This window comes from Lepidochelys kempii, unplaced genomic scaffold (assembly GCF_965140285.1).
Source record: "Lepidochelys kempii isolate rLepKem1 unplaced genomic scaffold, rLepKem1.hap1 scaffold_245, whole genome shotgun sequence".
NCBI lineage: Eukaryota > Metazoa > Chordata > Testudines > Cheloniidae > Lepidochelys > Lepidochelys kempii.
The window spans coordinates 29654-48653 of record NW_027621923.1 but is presented as its reverse complement, the minus strand read 5'-3'; the positions used below and the strand labels follow the sequence as shown (position 1 = coordinate 48653).

The 19000-nt window shown below is 61.0% G+C and overlaps 2 protein-coding genes and 1 non-coding gene across 6 annotated transcripts in view; all 3 read right to left on the bottom strand.

Moving 5' to 3' along the window:
• Positions 1-843: 843 nt before the first annotated feature.
• On the bottom strand, positions 844-3343 carry LOC140912267 (uncharacterized). The gene is made up of 3 exons (XR_013635133.1): positions 3329-3343; positions 1773-1910; positions 844-988 (listed from the first exon to the last, which is right to left on the bottom strand). It is a non-coding gene; the product is annotated as an uncharacterized LOC140912267 (transcript).
• A 2005-nt stretch (positions 3344-5348) lies between these two features.
• On the bottom strand, positions 5349-7872 carry LOC140912270 (crk-like protein). Its single transcript, XM_073346425.2, has 3 exons — positions 7279-7872; positions 6455-7006; positions 5349-6089 (listed from the first exon to the last, which is right to left on the bottom strand). The coding sequence occupies exons 1-3, from the start codon at positions 7435-7437 to the stop codon at positions 5955-5957; spliced, it is 846 nt and encodes a 281-aa protein (XP_073202526.1). The 5' UTR covers positions 7438-7872; the 3' UTR covers positions 5349-5954.
• Positions 7873-10930: 3058 nt separating this feature from the next.
• Positions 10931-19000, bottom strand: part of LOC140912271 (uncharacterized) — a 32897-nt gene continuing 24827 nt past the window's right edge. For all 4 annotated transcript variants that reach the window (XM_073346427.2, XM_073346429.2, XM_073346430.2 and 1 more), the window contains 4 exons: positions 12057-12142; positions 11844-11963; positions 11506-11652; positions 10931-11230 (listed from right to left, as the gene is read on the bottom strand). In XM_073346427.2, coding sequence (XP_073202528.1) covers positions 11105-11230; positions 11506-11652; positions 11844-11963; positions 12057-12062 — 399 coding nt within the window. In that variant the 5' untranslated portion in view covers positions 12063-12142 and the 3' untranslated portion in view covers positions 10931-11104. The remainder of the gene's footprint in view (positions 11231-11505; positions 11653-11843; positions 11964-12056; positions 12143-19000) is intronic.

The window sequence follows — 19000 nt, the reverse complement described above, 5'->3', positions numbered from 1 at the left end:
ACGCGCTATCTCAGAGTATCAGCCAGATACCCCTAACCCATCCCCCTCCCCAGCAGCCCCAGACACCACCTCCCGTTCTCCCAGCCCCCATGTCGTCCCTCAGTCCCACACCATCATCCCTACCAACCCTGCCCCCAGAACCTCCCAATCAGCCTCTCCCCTTCTTCCTCTGCAATCCGTCTGCCCCCGCCCACTAGACCTCCTCTGCCAGTACAGCGCCGCAACCCCCATCCCGATGCCCCCATCCTGTCACCCCACCAGCCCCAGGCCTCCCGCCCGCTCTCACCTTGATGCCCACCACACCGCCCTTGTCCTTGATGACCTTGGTGAAGGGTGGCTATCGTCGGCCTTCTGGTACATGGTCTCATGGAAGAGGATGACGCCCCCGATGCAGGGATTGACCCGCTGGTCGGCCGTGAACAGCAGTTGGCGATAGAAGCGCCGGTTCTCTTCTGTGTTCTCCGCGCCGACGGAGCTCAGCCGCTTGGCGGATGCTGCCTGGGGGACCGGGGGGGGGGGGGTCGTCAGCTGGAGCCCCCTCCATCCTGAGCCCTAGCTCCCTCCCGCCAGCCCTGCCGGTGCCCCCTCACTCCCGACCTGCAGCCCCTGCTAGCCCAGCCTTGGGCCCCCCAGCTCTGCCGGTGCCCCCCACTCCTGACCCACAGCCCCTGGGGAGCCCAGCCCTGCCGGTGCCCCTCACTCCCGACCTGCAGCCCCTGCTAGCCCAGCCTTGGCCCCCCAGCTCTGCCGGTGCCCCCCACTCCTGACCCACAGCCCCTGGGAGCCCAGCCCCTGCCGGTGCCCCTCACTCCCAGCCCGCAGCCCCCTTACCGGTGCCCCTCACTCCCGGCCCGCAGCCCCCTTACCGGTGGACTCATCCGCGGCGAGGATGCCCTTGCCCGGGGGCCACGATGCGGTGGGCGATGTCTGAAAGCTCCTTCCTTCTGCTCCGGAGTGAGGGCGGGTACTGGTGAGGCATCGTGAGCGACTGCGGGGAGAGACGGCCGCCGAGGTTAACCCGCCCAGACAGAGAGACGTGCTGGCCCGGGGCTCCCGCATGGCAGTCGTGGGTGCTCCCGCTAGAGGGGTCCCTGCCATGCTGGCGGAGAACTGGGAACCCAGGCGTCCGGGTAGTGCTCCCCCCATGCTCCCAGCCCCTGCGGGGGGGACCCAGGCCCTGCAGAGCTCACAGCCTCCAGGGACCAGCGGACGAGAGTGTGTGTGTGGGGGGGGGGGAGGAGTGGGACCCAGGCGCCCCGGGAGGGGCCCCCCCGGACGGTGCAGGAGGGGACCCGGGACAGCAGCCCGAGGTACTGCTGGCCCCAAGGGGGCGCCCCCGCGCGCATTCCAGAGATGCCACAAACAACCTTCCTGACCTTGAGACTGGGAAGCAGCCGCAGTGGGGGGGGGGTCGCCCGGACCCCAGAACCTGCAGCGGGCAACTGAGGTCAAGGTCACTTCGAGAGCAGGGGGCAGAGATGGGGAACCCCGTGGGGTGTCAGGGAGGGGGGGCACAGGGAGGGGATCCAGGACCCCCCTTTCCAGCTCATCCAGAGGAAGCAGGATGGAAATGAGGGGGTGCAGCTGGCTCTGGGGCGCGACGGTTCAGGGCTCGGAGGCGAGCCGGGGGGGGGTGTTCCGCTCCTGAGACCCAGGGTCCCCTTATTCACCCACATGGGGGTAAGCCCCACCGGGAATCCCTCCCCCGGCAGGGGGCTCCCCCCCACTCTGCGCCCCCCCGGCGGCTCCCTACCCGGCCCAGCCACGCTCACCTCTCGTGGCTGCAGGCAGGGTGTGACTGGGGGCGGCTCCGAACGCTCACAGTCTCCGGGTTCCGAAATGGAACGTCACAGAACCGCGGGCGGAAACGGGGAAGGGGCGGGGCCAAGAGCTTAAAGGGCCACAGCCTCCTGAATGCGGGGTGCAGGGGTCAGGAGAGCCTCTCAGTCTCCCTAATCTGCCCCCTGCCCCTGCTCCAGCATCCCCGTCTGCTCTCCCCCTATCTGCCCTGCCCCATCTCCCCTTCCCCAAGCATCCTCTCTGCCCCCCCTTTGAAATCCCCATTGACTCATCCCGGGCGCGGGGTGCGTGGCTGAGAAAATTTCCTCCCCTCAGGGAAAAATGCTGATTCACCCCCACACCCATCCTGCCCCGCCCGGGGAAAGGGGATCATCGGGGGGGGGGAGGATGCAGTGCATTCTGGGAGGGGAACAGGGCCTATGGCGGAACAGTGGATTTGTGGGGGGCTGGGGGAGTGACGCAGATTTGGGGGTGTGGAAGCCAAAGCACAGTCCCTGCAGCAGCTGGAACCAGCCCCCCCAAATCCCTAATCCCCAGACCCCCAATTTTAACCCCTGCGTGCCAAATGCCCCCGACTCCCATGGGAACCCCCAGCCACTCCCCCAAATCCCCTCTCAAAATCTCTGCCCCAGTTGGGGCGTGGGGTTTTCTGCACCCCCATCCGGTCTGGGGGTTACACAGGAGGCTCTGAGGGGGGTGGATCACTGGGTAACTTCCTCCCTGCCACGCACGCCCCTCCCCCCCTTTCTACTTTCGGCTCTGACCTTTCTCCAGACACCAGATCCCCTCCTGCCGCTGCCCGCCCCCCCCCCCGCATGTGCACCCTCTGAAGGGCAGGGAGTTATTTTTGGGTCCCCCCGCTGGGCGGGGGAGTTAACCCTCTTGGTGCCAGGATGCCGCCGGGCTGTGGGGTCAGTAGTACCCTACTGCCCCTGGAAGGATGAGCTGGGATCTGACTGAGGCTTGTGCCCATGGACCCGCTGTGAAACCCCAGGGCCAGGGGGGCTCCCCATGCCCAGCTAGGCAGTGCCAGGCCTGGGCAAAATCTGGGGCTTGTGCACAGAGCGGCTGGGGTCAAGCTCTGTGGACAAAGCGCCAGCCCCCTCGTGCCAGGCTCACACTGGGTGCGGGGAGCCCCAGTGGGGGGATACCAGGGCTGCTCCCCCAGGAACCCAAAACTGCAGCTGCAGGCCGGGCGGGGGGCGGGGAGAGACAAGCCCTGGCTGGCTGGGGCACAAAGGAGCCAGTGGGGTGAGGCGAGCACAGGAATGTGTATGTGAGGGGCGGGGGGACAGCCTAGGCCTGGGGGCGGGGGGCTCCTTGGCGAAGGCTGGGACTCTGGGGGGGTATCAGGTGGCGTCTGAGGAGGGGAGAGCGAGGCTGGAGAAATGACAGATGATCTGACCTCAACCCCGACTGGAGCCCCTGCCAGCCCAGCCTTGGATCGCCCCTCAGCTCTGCCAGTGCCCCCCACTCCCAACCCACAGCCCCTGCCAGCCCAGCCCTGCTGGTGCCCCTCACTCCTGACCTGCAGCCCCTGCCAGCCCAGCTGGGGGGGGGGGGGGAGATTTCTGGACTTCTGGTGATTATGGTGGAACTGCTCAGTCATGGGGGGGGATGGGGAGGTGTCTTGTGCCGCTCAGCACGTACCAGTGTGGAAGGGGGGCTGGGTGCCCAATCTGGACCTCCCAAATCCCTTCCCCATCATTATGGCGAGCTCCCCCTGCCCGCCCCCAACCCTACCTCCTGCAGCCCCCCCATGCACAGTCTCGGGGTGGCAGCCTGTAGCTGGGGGGGCGCAGGAGGCCCTGATCCCAGGAGCCCCTCCCCCACCTGCACCTGATCCCCCTGAGAATCTGCTCCCCCCCGCACATTCCACCCAGGGTGCAGCTGCCGCCTTAGAAATGTCATCCCCCCACCATCCCCCCTTCCCTTTCCCCACCGTGTTGCTCTGCCCCGTGTCCCTTACCCTCTCCCCCAACCCACCTCCCCCCTTCTGCCTCCCCCTGCCCACCTCTGACACCCCCCAGTGCCCCCAGCCCACCCCCGACATCTGCCAGTTCCCAATAACCCCCAGCCCACCCCCGCCACCCCCTAGTGCCAAGTAACCCCCAGCCCACCCATCTGCCAGTTCCCAATAACCCCCAGCCCACCCTCGACACCCCCCAGCGCCCAGTACCCCCAGCCCACCCGACATCTGCCAGTTCCCAATAACCCCCAGCCCACCCCCGCCACCCCCCAGTGCCAATAACCCCCCAGCGCCCAGTATCCCCAGCCCACCCATCTGCCAGTTCCCAATAACCCTCAGCCCACCCCTGACACCCCTCAGTGCCCAGTAACCTCCAGCCCACCCCAACACCCCCAGTACCCAGTAGCCCCCCAGCACCCAGTACCCCCAGCCCACCCGACATCTGCCAGTTCCCAAGAACCCCCCAGTTCCCCAACCAGCCCTCTTCCCCCAATCCCCAATAAACTCCCCTCCCTACTCGAACCAGTGCCCCCCACCAGACAGCCCCTTGCTCCCCATCACTCTCACCGGAAGCGGGAGTCTGGTGGGGATCTCTGGTGGTACACGGCAGCTCCGGGCGGCGCTGGGTGAGTGGGGTGCGAGGGACCGTGGGGCTATAACAGGCTGGGGGGGGGGGCAGGAGGGGCAGGGTAACCTTTTCCCTGACCCCTGGCCTTTTGCTGGAGCTGCTAAAAATACGCCAGACTGGGAATGTGAAACGCCCGGGCACTCATAGTAGGGCAAGAAGCTGAGTCATGGGGCAGGGGGCCCAGCAGCCAGCACCCCCACCTCTTGCAACCCTCCAGACACCCCCAATTCCCTTGCCAACACTGATCCTGCAGACCCTGAACCCCTCAAAGTCCCCTGCAGCCCCCCAATGTCTGAGTCCTCTGTGTGCCCCTGAAAACCCAGACCCCCCCGCTCCCCCTTTCTCAGAGTTTCTTTCCCTGCTTTGGGGAGCCATCAGCACTTTGCCTTTGCCCCGCCCAATCCACAGCTTCTGGTGCCCCCTGCTGGCCCCAGGGCTGGTCCACACCCCCCTGAGCACTGGCTTCTGGGAAACAGATGGGTGGTTGGGGTTCCCCCCCATAAAGGCAAGAGCCACCTGGTGGGGGACTGGGACCCTGGAGACATGGATTAAAAGTCCAGTGCTGGGCGGGATCAAAAGGGGGAGGGGGAGCCAGTGGGGCTGGGAGTGAAAGCAGGGTCACAGCACAGGAGTGAATCCCCCCTCCTCCTCTCCATGTACCCCCAGCCCCCACTCAGCCCCCTCCTTCCTCCCCTCCTATTGACCCCCGTCCCCTCCCACTCCCCATGGTTGGGGGGTCAGGACTTGGGGTCACCCCCAGCACAAATGAGCTCCAGGGCAGGCCCCAGCTGGGTGTCCATGGAAACCTTCTAGACTCCAGCTGGCCCCCCAGGCTGGGACCCAAGTTACCCTGGTGACGCTCTAGACCCCTGCTGGCCCATAGCCAAGATCTGGGTTACCATGGCGATGCTCTAGCACCCCCCCTCTCCAAGGAGCTGAGTTCAGGCAAAGTCATCACCAGGGGCTTTAATGTAGCAGGGACACAGGGCGCATCACACACGTGGGGGCGTTCAGACCTCAGAGATGGGGGGAAGGGCCATTGAGACCCAGATCCAGACCTCAGTCCTCCAATCAGAACCAGGATCCCCACCCTCCCATTAATTCATGTGCAAACAGCATCTGCGTGAAATACACCATGGGTCGGGGGTCATGACCCGGAAGTCATAGTGGTTAAAGTCAAGGCGTCAAAGAGCCAGAGGAGGCCCAAGGGCCAACAACCAGTGGGCTCAAAGGTCAATGTAGTGAGGTTCAAAGGTGAATGACACACAGGCTGCTTCAAGTAGCCAAGGGTCAAAGGTTAATGAGCCAAAGGCCGAAGTACACAGGCAAGAGGCCAAGGGTCAAAGTTCAACTCTCTAACCAAGTCGCCAACCCATAACAAATCAACAGAAGGGTCAAAGTGCAACCGTCCAAGGTTCTGGTGACCAGAAGGTCACAGCCGGCCACGTGGGGTCAGATTTCAGGGGTTGCAGGGCTCAGTTGGCCGCCCCGGGTCACAGTTCAGGGGTCACGGGGCTCAGCCAGCTGCCCCGGGTCACAGTTCAGGGGTGGTGGGGCTCAGCTGGCCTCCTTGGGGCTCTGGGGCTCGAGGATCTGGACGTGGGTGAAGGGGAAGTGCCCGCTGCGCCCATTCAGCTGCCCCTCCCACTGCCCGTTGATGTTCATCTTCGTCACCGTGATGATATCACCCACCTGGGGGTCAGAGGGCAAAGGTCACAGTCAGATTTCTCCCTGGAGCCGCCCTAGTCACCCCTACTGCCCCTGTCTCCAGACATCTGGGTCCCCAGAATCAAGGACTAATTTCTCCCCTCCCCCCCATGCTCCCAGACACCTGGGTCCCTTAGGGTGCAGGGTCTATTCCCCCTCCTTTGCCTTGATCCCCCCAAATCAGGGACTAATTCTGCCCGCCCTCCAGCTGGATGCCGGGGTCCCTGGGATCCATTCCCCCAGAATGCCTGGATCCCTCAGGATCTTGAGGACTGATTCCCTCATATACTTGGGTCCCCTGGAATCCAGGTCCTGTTACCCCTGGATTCCTGGGTCCTCCGCACACTCACCTCGAAAGCCAGTGCCGTCTTGTCGTAGGCATTGGGCACCCGCCGCTGTACAGCCCTGGCCACCACAGGGCCATTGCGGGGGGTGGGCAGGGGCGCCGGGGGGACACCTACACTGGGGTGGGCATAGGGCCCCAGCAGGACGCCGGCCTGGGGGCGCCAGGGCTGGACATAGGGCACCGGGATCATGCCCACCCGCCCGTCGACCCGCTGGGCCGTCCACCACTGCTCCTCCGGCTTGCCCAGCACCCGGAGTGGATCCCCCTTGCGGAAGGGCAGGTCCTCCTGGTCATTGCCCCCGAAGTCGTAGAGAGCCTGCACCCACTCGCAGGGCAGGGTGGGGCCAGCAGGTGGTGCCACGGGGTCCCCTCCCCCCTCGGCGGGGGGCAGCGGGGCCGGGCCAGGCACCGCGGGGCCCCGGCAAACGGGCACCACCAGCGTGGTGGTGTCCAGATAATGCACGCGGTAGAAATCCAGCAGTGCTGGGAGTCCCTCGAACTCCTGATCCCCGATCTTCAGCCGGCCCGGCAGGCTGTTAATGATGTAGTGAGACACCTGGGGGGATGGGGGGCCAGGGAGAGATGGGGGTGGAGACAGGGACAGACAGACAGACGAGGTTACACATTGGACATTCACCAGCCCCTCCCCCATCTCCTCCCCCGGACTCCTGGGTTCTCCCTGAATCTAGGGTGATTTCCTCCCCCAAAACCCATGGGCTCCCCTTGGTAATGCCCCTCCTGCCCCCCACGTTGTCCAGTCCTCTCCTGCCATCCCCAGATGCCTCCCCCACTCCCCCTCCCTCACCAGCCCCCGGGGGTCTCCCTCACCTTGGCGTTCTCGCTGACTGAGAGGACGTAGTCGCCGGGGCAGGTGCAGCTGTCCCTCACCAGGAAGGTGCCGGGTCGGTGGCCCTGGAGACAGGCCACGGCCTGCTGGCGGCTCAGCGACCCCATGTACCACTCGTTGGAGTCCCCGAAAGACGACATGGCTCTGGGGGGCGTAGCGGGGTCTCCCCCCTCAGGGGCACCCCCCAATTACAATGTAACCCCCTCAAATCCACAGGTAAGCCCTCATATTTAAGGGGAAGCCCCCAGTCCCCCAAATCTCCTGGGCATTTAGCCCCCAAATTAACAGAGCCCCCTGAATTCCCCTGCAAGGAAACAGCCTCTCCAAACTACCATGCACCCCGTCTTCTCCCTCCCAGACCGTCTCACTTCGTTGGCAAGCAGAACCCCTCAAACTATTCCTGTGCCCCCTAGAACCCTTCCCACAAATGCAGCCACCAGAGGAGCACCCCTAAATTATGCCCCGTCCCAATACGGGTCCCCCACATAATGCCAACCCTGGTGCATCCCCAAATGCTGCCCCAGGAACCCCCATCCTCCAATGTACTGCTCAATTCCTTGCACCCCTAAAATCCCTCCCCAGCACCCCTTCCTTCCCTTCCCCTGCACCCCCAAATTCCTGAGTACCTTCTAAAGCCCTCCCCAAGGCCCTCGTGCACCCCCGAATCCCCCCCCAAATGCAGCCCTCCCGTCCCGTGCACCCCCGAATCCCTCCCCAAATACAGCCCCCCCGTCCCGTGCACCCCCGAATCGCTCCCCGAATGCCGCCCCCCCCCCGTGCACCCCCGAATCGCTCCCCGAATGCCGCCCCCCCGTCCCGTGCACCCCCAAATCGCTCCCCGAATGCAGCCCCCCCGTCCCGTGCACCCCCAAATCGCTCCCCGAATGCCGCCCCCCCGTCCCGTGCACCCCCGAATCGCTCCCCGAATGCCGCCCCCCCCGTCCCGTGCACCCCCGAATCGCTCCCCGAATGCCGCCCCCCCCGTCCCGTGCACCCCCGAATCCCGGCCCTCCGCCGGGGCTTGGCCCCGCTGGCACCGGCTGCCGCCGCCCCTCCCCCAAAGCCGCCGCCTCCTGCCCCAGCCCGGTCACCGCGGCAACATGGCGAGGGGAAGTGACGCGCCCGCCCCGGGCGGCCGCCATGGCGGGGGCTGGCAGGAGGGGCTGGCGGCCATGTTGGGGGTGGGCAGGACGCCTGGGTTCTGTCCCCGGCGTGGGGAAGGGGGGGGGGGTCTGCCCCGTTCCCACCGGAGCCGGGCCTGGCTCCTGGAGCCGTAACCAGTGCGGATGGGCGGGCCCGGGGCTCGAACCCTCAAGGGCTCGGCGGCGGGCCCGGCCCCGGGCGGCCGGCCAAAGCCTCCCCCGAGCCAGGCGGGCACCCCTGCCGCGCCCAGCCCGCCCCAAACAGCACGCGGCCCGGCCCCGCGCCCCGCTTCAGCGTTAAGCCTTTTCTCAAACTACATTTTCAGTTGCAGGAAATTAGGGGGGGGGGGTCGGACAACTATTTAGTGACTCTCGAGTCCGAGATTCAAGAAGTTACAGCTTCAGAACCGTGACAAGGAAACTTGGCCCCAGCACCCGTCAGGCTGCGCCCAATCCCCAGCCTTAAAGCGGCTGCTGGTGTGTTCTCGCGCACCCTTTCTTAATGGAAAGGGGGGTGATCAATGGTTGCCCACCAAAATCTAATCCTCCCACGCCTGACTGTAAAATGACAACATGCGATATAAAGTCTCAGGCTATCCACACCCCTAGAGAAATGAATAAGAAATAACCCAATTCATACATAATAAAAATAATACAGCTATTAAAATGTGCGACTATGAAGTTTATACATAAAATACATAGCACATAGTAGAGTACCACAAAACCACTACATATATAAATATAGCAATTTAAAATAGGTAGATGCGATATATAAAATATAAACAATACATTCCTAAACAGAAACACAGGTGATAATTACATACAAGCAATACATCCAGCACATACAAAATATATTAGAACATAAATCTATACATGTATCTCCACGGATTTGCAAAAGTGACTTGAGTTTGGATTCTTCTATTTCTGCATTTTGAACTTAAAACTACTTTCCCCCTAATCTTCAGAGCTCAGCTGCTCACTACGTTCTGAGATTCGGCCCCTTCCTTGGAACTTACACAGAAGAACTCACAGTCATGCAAACAGATAAATTAGGAACAAGATCATGTATGTCTGATAAAAAGAAACTGGTAACAGCAAAAAATAATCACTCTTTGGTATAAAGCAAAAGAGACTTGATTCAAATGAACCCCCAGCTAATAAAACTAGATGCATAATAGAGCAATAAAATAAACTTCTGATGGAGCGAAATGAAATGGGCACCTCCTAAGTTATAACAAAGCAAAAGGAAATTGGCAATGACACAAATCCTCAGTACTCATCAATAATGAATTGGCTACAGACTGAATGGAGTAATACACTCCAATATCAATTGGTAATGAAATTAAAATATCAAAATAAAGCAGATTCAGAATAAACCAACTGTTATAAACGCAAAGGGAATGAAATAATAAACTCCAAACCACTACAAATAAAATAAAGACACAATAACGCAGAGATAACAGTCACACTAGGAATAAACCAATGACACATACCATGCAGCTTTCACAAACAAGGAAATCTTGAGCAGCAGCAGAGAGGTGATCTTTCCCTCGGTCTGTGGCCCTGGTGCGGCCGCTGCTGGAATCCTGTGTCCAGTCCTGGTGTCCACAATTCAAGAAGGATGTTGATCGATTGGAGCGGGCTCAGAAGAGCCATGAGAATGATTGAGAGATTGGACAACCTGCCTTACAGTATAGGGTCGAGGAACTCCATCTATTTAGCTTAACACAGAGAAGGTGAAGGGGTGACTTGATCTCAGGCTATAAGTACCTACATGGGGAACAAATATTTAATAACAGGTTCTTCAATCCAGCAGAGAAAGGCCTAGCACGATCCAGTGGCTGGCAGCTCAAGTTAGACAAATTCAGATTGGAATGAATTTGTAACAGTGAGAGGACTTAACCACTGGAACAATTCCCCAAGGGTTGCGGAGGATTCTCCATCCCTGACAATTTTTTAAATCAAGATGGGGTGTTCTTCTAAAAGATCTGCTCTGAATGGAGGTCAGCAGTAGGGTTCAGAGTTAACAAGATATGAGCTACTGTTTCAGGACATTTCTGCCCTGGAGTGCAGTGGGGACTCATCCCCATCACCTGCTATCATTTTCTCCCACAAATGGGCCGCCTCAGCCTGGAGCTGTACAATGTGATCAGTAAAGTTCAGAGTTAACAGCAGTGTGAGCTTTCATTTCAACTACCTTACCTATACTGGGAATGCTGTCCCTTGCTTATCAGCTGAGCACTTCAGGCTTAGACACCCCAAAAGAGGGATAATGCAGTTGCGGAGCTGGTAGGCAGGGGCTCCCAATTGAGGGGTTCCAGGGCTAGTTGACGGGGAGCGGTTACTGGATCAAGCATAGCCATGATGGCTAAGGTCTCCCTGATTTGGCCCAAATGCAGCAGACAGTCCGGAAAATCTAATGGCCAGAATGTTTTCATGGGTGCCTCACTTCTGACCCACCGACACCCAAAAGTAGACAGACAAGGCGAGGTATCTCAAAGCAGCTTTATTATAAAAATGGGAGTTACAAATATTGGGGTTATGTAGCAAAGTCAGGAAGGGATCACCCCATTATGGGGATCCCCATAATCCAGCATTAGTGAGTACATGCCAGTCTGAGAGTGTCTCATGGGGGAGACCCCCAATTTTCCTGGCAGGGCTCCCCTCAGAGCAGTTTGACCTCAAAGCAGATGCAATTGATGCTCTGACAATCGGGGGGCTGGTAGGCACAGGCACAGTCGCAGAGGGGGCAGCAGCGAGGGAAAGGGGGGCAGGTGCCGAGCTCCCAGCCCTGCAGAGAGAGAGAGAAAAATATGGGGCTGTTAACCTGCAGGACTACTCGCTACACGATATTAAACAGTGGCTGTTATGTGGCAGGTAGTCCCACAGGCTGATGTTAAGCAGTGGCTGGTAGCCCACAGGACTCCCCGCCGCAAGATATTCAATGGGGGTGTTAATCCGCAGGACTATGCTCCCAGGTTATTTACTAGGGGGTTGTAAATCCTGACTACCTGCCCCAGGATATGTTATGGGGGCAGTACCCCAAAGGGTTTGGGGGTCACTCACCTGGTGTCGGGGACAGCAGGTGTCCAGGCAGCGGGGGAGGGAGGGAGGGGCACAGTCACAAGCCTCGACGCAGGCCAGGCAGCAGTGGCAGGGCCCCCCCAGCAGCCCCTTCTCACACCAGGAACAGTCAGCGCAGAGTCCACGGGCCTGGGGTGGAAGGGAGGGTGAGAGATGGAAGGGCCAACTCACCCCCTCCCGACAGCTGACCTGCCTAGCCCTGACCCCGTAGGCCCACCCCACCTGTGACCCCCTGAATATCGCCCCCGCCTTCCCCTCCACCATGTCCCTCCCCACTGCCCCCCAGTATAGACCCCTGCCCCCAGTCTGTCCCCCCTTACCAGCAGGCATTGGCGCAGTGCGAGGAGGAGGAGGAGGAGGAGCAGGTAGGCGGCCACAGTGATGAAGACAATGGCTGGGAGGGGCAGAAGGAGGGAGCTGGGGGGGCCCGGCGTGGGGGTCTACAACAGGGAGAAACAGGAGAGGGGGAGCAGGTCAGAGAGCCTGGGGGGAGACACAGGGAGGGGGGAGGCAGCGGGGGAGGGGAGACTTACAGCCATTCCTGGATGGGGGGGGGGGATCCTCAGAGTTGGGGTCTCTGCTCGCCCCTAGGGGGCCGCATGGATGCCAGATCCTGCATCTGAGACAGGCAGACGGACAGATCAGAGTCACCGCAGCAAGGACTCGGCCCTCTAAGCTGCCCCACGGAACCTCACCCCTATCCCCGAACCTACTGCCCCCACGATCCGCTCTAGCCCCAAACCTGGGCCGGGAACGGCCCCAGCGCAGGTCCCAGGGCCCCGGTTGCTGCCCACAGCCACACGGTTCACTCTGAAACCTACTGACCCCAGGCTATAACCTGCCCGCAGCCACACGGTTCACTCTGAAACCTACTGACCCCAGGCTATAACCTGCCCGCAGGCACACGGTTCACTCCGAAACCTACTGACCCCAGGCTATAACCTGCCCGCAGCCACACGGTTCACTCTGAAACCTACCGACCCCAGGCTATAACCTGCCCACAGCCACACGGTTCACTACGAAACCTACTGACCCCAGGCTATAACCTGCCCGCAGGCACACGGTTCACTCCGAAACCTACCGACCCCAGGCTAGAACCTGCCCGCAGCCACACGGTTCACTCCGAAACCTACCGACCCCAGGCTAGAACCTGCCCGCAGCCACAGGGTTCACTCCGAAACCTACCGACCCCAGGCTAGAACCTGCCCGCAGCCACACGGTTCACTCCGAAACCTACCGACCCCAGGCTAGAACCTGCCCGCAGCCACACGGTTCACTCCGAAACCTACCGACCCCAGGCTATAACCTGCCCGCAGCCACACGGTTCACTCCGAAACCTACCGACCCCAGGCTAGAACCTGCCCGCAGCCACACGGTTCACTCCGAAACCTACCGACCCCAGGCTATAACCTGCCCGCAGCCACACGGTTCACTCCGAAACCTACCGACCCCAGGCTATAACCTGCCCACAGCCACACGGTTCACTCCGAAACCTACCGACCCCAGGCTATAACCTGCCCGCAGCCACACGGTTCACTCCGAAACCTACCGACCCCAGGCTAGAACCTGCCCGCAGCCACACGGTTCACTCCGAAACCTACCGACCCCAGGCTAGAACCTGCCCGCAGCCACACGGTTCACTCCGAAACCTACCGACCCCAGGCTAGAACCTGCCCGCAGCCACACGGTTCACTCCGAAACCTACCGACCCCAGGCTAGAACCTGCCGGCAGCCACACGGTTCACTCCGAAACCTACTGACCGCAGGCTATAACCTGCCCGCAGCCACACGGTTCACTCTGAAACCTACCGACCCCAGGATATAACCTGCCCGCAGCCACACGGTTCACTCCGAAACCTACTGACCCCAGGCTATAACCTGCCCGCAGCCACACGGTTCACTCCGAAACCTACCGACCCCAGGCTAGAACCTGCCCGCAGCCACACGGTTCACTCCGAAACCTACTGACGCCAGGCTAGAACCTGCCCGCAGCCACACGGTTCACTCTGAAACCTACAGACCCCAGGCTAGAACCTGCCCGCAGCCACACGGTTCACTCCGAAACCTACTGACGCCAGGCTAGAACCTGCCCGCAGCCACACGGTTCACTCCGAAACCTACCGACCCCAGGCTATAACCTGCCCGCAGCCACACGGTTCACTCCGAAACCTACTGACCCCAGGCTATAACCTGCCCGCAGCCACACGGTTCACTCCGAAACCTACCGACCCCAGGCTAGAACCTGCCCGCAGCCACACGGTTCACTCCGAAACCTACTGACGCCAGGCTAGAACCTGCCCGCAGCCACACGGTTCACTCTGAAACCTACCGACCCCAGGCTATAACCTGCCCGCAGCCACACGGTTCACTCCGAAACCTACCGACCCCAGGCTATAACCTGCCCGCAGCCACACGGTTCACTCCGAAACCTACCGACCCCAGGCTAGAACCTGCCCGCAGCCTCACGGTTCACTCCGAAACCTACCGACCCCAGGCTAGAACCTGCCCGCAGCCACACGGTTCACTCTGAAACCTACCGACCGCAGGCTAGAACCTGCCCGCAGCCACACGGTTCACTCCGAAACCTACCGACCCCAGGCTAGAACCTGCCCGCAGCCACACGGTTCACTCCGAAACCTACTGACCCCAGGCTAGAACCTGCCCGCAGCCTCACGGTTCACTCCGAAACCTACCGACCCCAGGCTAGAACCTGCCCGCAGCCACACGGTTCACTCTGAAACCTACTGACCCCAGGCTAGAACCTGCCCGCAGCCTCACGGTTCACTCCGAAACCTACTGACCCCAGGCTATAACCTGCCCGCAGCCACACGGTTCACTCTGAAATCTACCGACCCCAGGCTATAACCTGCCCGCAGCCACACGGTTCACTCCGAAACCTACCGACCCCAGGCTAGAACCTGCCCGCAGCCACACGGTTCACTCCGAAACCTACTGACCCCAGGCTAGAACCTGCCCGCAGCCACACGGCTCACTCTGAAACCTACTGACCCCAGGTTATAACCTGCCCGCAGCCACACGGTTCACTCCGAAACCTACTGACCCCAGGCTATAACCTGCCTGCAGCCACACGGTTCACTCTGAACCCTACTGACCCCAGGCTATAACCTGCCCGCAGCCACACGGTTCACTCCGAACCCTACTGACCCCAGGCTATAACCTGCCTGCAGCCACACGGTTCACTCCGAAACCTACTGACCCCAGGCTAGAACCTGCCCGCAGCCACACGGTTCACTCTGAACCCTACTGACCCCAGGCTATAACCTGCCTGCAGCCACACGGTTCACTCTGAAACCTACTGACCCCAGGCTTGAACCTGCCCGCAGCCACACGGTTCACTCTGAAACCTACTGACCCCAGGCTATAACCTGCCCGCAGCCTCACGGTTCACTCCGAAACCTACCGACCCCAGGCTATAACCTGCCCGCAGCCACACGGTTCACTCCGAAACCTACCGACCCCAGGCTATAACCTGCCCGCAGCCACACTGTTCACTCTGAAACCTACCGACCCCAGGCTATGACCTGCCCGCAGCCACACGGTTCACTCCGAAACCTACTGACCCCAGGCTATAACCTGCCTGCAGCCACACGGTTCACTCTGAAACCTACTGACCCCAGGCTAGAACCTGCCCGCAGCCACACGGTTCACTCTGAAACCTACTGACCCCAGGCTATAACCTGCCCGCAGCCTCACGGTTCACTCCGAAACCTACCGACCCCAGGCTATAACCTGCCCGCAGCCACACGGTTCACTCTGAAACCTACCGACCCCAGGCTATAACCTGCCCGCAGCCACACGGTTCACTCCGAAACCTACCGACCCCAGGCTATAACCTGCCCGCAGCCACACGGTTCACTCTGAACCCTACTGACCCCAGGCTATAACCTGCCTGCAGCCACACGGTTCACTCCGAAACCTACTGACCCCAGGCTATAACCTGCCCGCAGCCACACGGTTCACTCTGAACCCTACTGACCCCAGGCTATAACCTGCCCGCAGCCACACGGTTCACTCTGAAACCTACTGACCCCAGGCTAGAACCTGCCCGCAGCCACACGGTTCACTCTGAAACCTACCGACCCCAGGCTATAACCTGCCCGCAGCCACACGGTTCACTCTGAAACCTACCGACCCCAGGCTATAACCTGCCCGCAGCCACACGGTTCACTCCGAAACCTACCGACCCCAGGCTATAACCTGCCCGCAGCCACACGGTTCACTCCGAAACCTACCGACCCCAGGCTAGAACCTGCCCGCAGCCTCACGGTTCACTCCGAAACCTACCGACCCCAGGCTAGAACCTGCCCGCAGCCACACGGTTCACTCTGAAACCTACCGACCGCAGGCTAGAACCTGCCCGCAGCCACACGGTTCACTCCGAAACCTACCGACCCCAGGCTAGAACCTGCCCGCAGCCACACGGTTCACTCCGAAACCTACTGACCCCAGGCTAGAACCTGCCCGCAGCCTCACGGTTCACTCCGAAACCTACCGACCCCAGGCTAGAACCTGCCCGCAGCCACACGGTTCACTCTGAAACCTACTGACCCCAGGCTAGAACCTGCCCGCAGCCTCACGGTTCACTCCGAAACCTACTGACCCCAGGCTATAACCTGCCCGCAGCCACACGGTTCACTCTGAAATCTACCGACCCCAGGCTATAACCTGCCCGCAGCCACACGGTTCACTCCGAAACCTACCGACCCCAGGCTAGAACCTGCCCGCAGCCACACGGTTCACTCCGAAACCTACTGACCCCAGGCTAGAACCTGCCCGCAGCCACACGGCTCACTCTGAAACCTACTGACCCCAGGTTATAACCTGCCCGCAGCCACACGGTTCACTCCGAAACCTACTGACCCCAGGCTATAACCTGCCTGCAGCCACACGGTTCACTCTGAACCCTACTGACCCCAGGCTATAACCTGCCCGCAGCCACACGGTTCACTCCGAACCCTACTGACCCCAGGCTATAACCTGCCTGCAGCCACACGGTTCACTCCGAAACCTACTGACCCCAGGCTAGAACCTGCCCGCAGCCACACGGTTCACTCTGAACCCTACTGACCCCAGGCTATAACCTGCCTGCAGCCACACGGTTCACTCTGAAACCTACTGACCCCAGGCTTGAACCTGCCCGCAGCCACACGGTTCACTCTGAAACCTACTGACCCCAGGCTATAACCTGCCCGCAGCCTCACGGTTCACTCCGAAACCTACCGACCCCAGGCTATAACCTGCCCGCAGCCACACGGTTCACTCCGAAACCTACCGACCCCAGGCTATAACCTGCCCGCAGCCACACTGTTCACTCTGAAACCTACCGACCCCAGGCTATGACCTGCCCGCAGCCACACGGTTCACTCCGAAACCTACTGACCCCAGGCTATAACCTGCCTGCAGCCACACGGTTCACTCTGAAACCTACTGACCCCAGGCTAGAACCTGCCCGCAGCCACACGGTTCACTCTGAAACCTACTGACCCCAGGCTATAACCTGCCCGCAGCCTCACGGTTCACTCCGAAACCTACCGACCCCAGGCTATAACCTGCCCGCAGCCACACGGTTCACTCTGAAACCTACCGACCCCAGGCTATAACCTGCCCGCAGCCACACGGTTCACTCCGAAACCTACCGACCCCAGGCTATAACCTGCCCGCAGCCACACGGTTCACTCTGAACCCTACTGACCCCAGGCTATAACCTGCCTGCAGCCACACGGTTCACTCCGAAACCTACTGACCCCAGGCTATAACCTGCCCGCAGCCACACGGTTCACTCTGAACCCTACTGACCCCAGGCTATAACCTGCCCGCAGCCACACGGTTCACTCTGAAACCTACTGACCCCAGGCTAGAACCTGCCCGCAGCCACACGGTTCACTCTGAAACCTACTGACCCCAGGCTATAACCTGCCCGCAGCCTCACGGTTCACTCCGAAACCTACCAACCCCAGGCTATAACCTGCCCGCAGCCACACGGTTCACTCTGAAACCTACCGACCCCAGGCTATGACCTGCCCGCAGCCACACGGTTCACTCCGAAACCTACTGACCCCAGGCTATAACCTGCCCGCAGCCACACGGTTCACTCTGAACCCTACTGACCCCAGGCTATAACCTGCCTGCAGCCACACGGTTCACTCTGAAACCTACTGACCCCAGGCTAGAACCTGCCCGCAGCCACACGGTTCACTCTGAAACCTACTGACCCCAGGCTAGAACCTGCCCGCAGCCTCACGGTTCACTCCGAAACCTACCGACCCCAGGCTATAACCTGCCCGCAGCCACACGGTTCACTCTGAAACCTACCGACCCCAGGCTATAACCTGCCCGCAGCCACACGGTTCACTCCGAAACCTACTGACCCCAGGCTATGACCTGCCCGCAGCCACACGGTTCACTCTGAAACCTACCGACCCCAGGCTATAACCTGCCCGCAGCCTCACGGTTCACTCCGAAACCTACTGACCCCAGGCTATAACCTGCCCGCAGCCACACGGTTCACTCCGAAACCTACCGACCCCAGGCTAGAACCTGCCCGCAGCCACACGGTTCACTCCGAAACCTACCGACCCCAGGCTAGAACCTGCCCGCAGCCACACGGTTCACTCCGAAACCTACCGACCCCAGGCTAGAACCTGCCCGCAGCCACACGGTTCACTCCGAAACCTACCGACCCCAGGCTAGAACCTGCCCGCAGCCACACGGTTCACTCCGAAACCTACCGACCCCAGGCTATAACCTGCCCGCAGCCTCACGGTTTACTCCGAAACCTACCGACCGCAGGCTATAACCTGCCCGCAGCCACACGGTTCACTCCGAAACCTACCGACCCCAGGCTAGAACCTGCCCGCAGCCACACGGTTCACTCCGAAACCTACCGACCCCAGGCTATAACCTGCCCGCAGCCACACGGTTCACTCCGAAACCTACCGACCCCAGGCTAGAACCTGCCCGCAGCCACACGGTTCACTCCGAAACCTACCGACCCCAGGCTATAACCTGCCCGCAGCCTCACGGTTCACTCTGAACCCTACCGACCCCAGGCTATAACCTGCCCGCAGCCTCACGGTTCACTCTGAACCCTACTGACCCCAGGCTATAACCTGCCCGCAGCCTCACGGTTCACTCCGAAACCTACCGACCCCAGGCTAGAACCTGCCCGCAGCCACACGGTTCACTCCGAAACCTACCGACCCCAGGCTATAACCTGCCCGCAGCCACACGGTTCACTCCGAAACCTACCGACCCCAGGCTAGAACCTGCCTGCAGCCACACGGTTCACTCTGAACCCTACTGACCCCAGGCTAGACCCTGCCCGCAGCCACACGGTTCACTCCGAAACCTACCGACCCCAGGTTATAACCTGCCCGCAGCCACACGGTTCACTCCGAAACCTACCGACCCCAGGCTAGAACCTGCCCGCAGCCACACGGTTCACTCCGAAACCTAC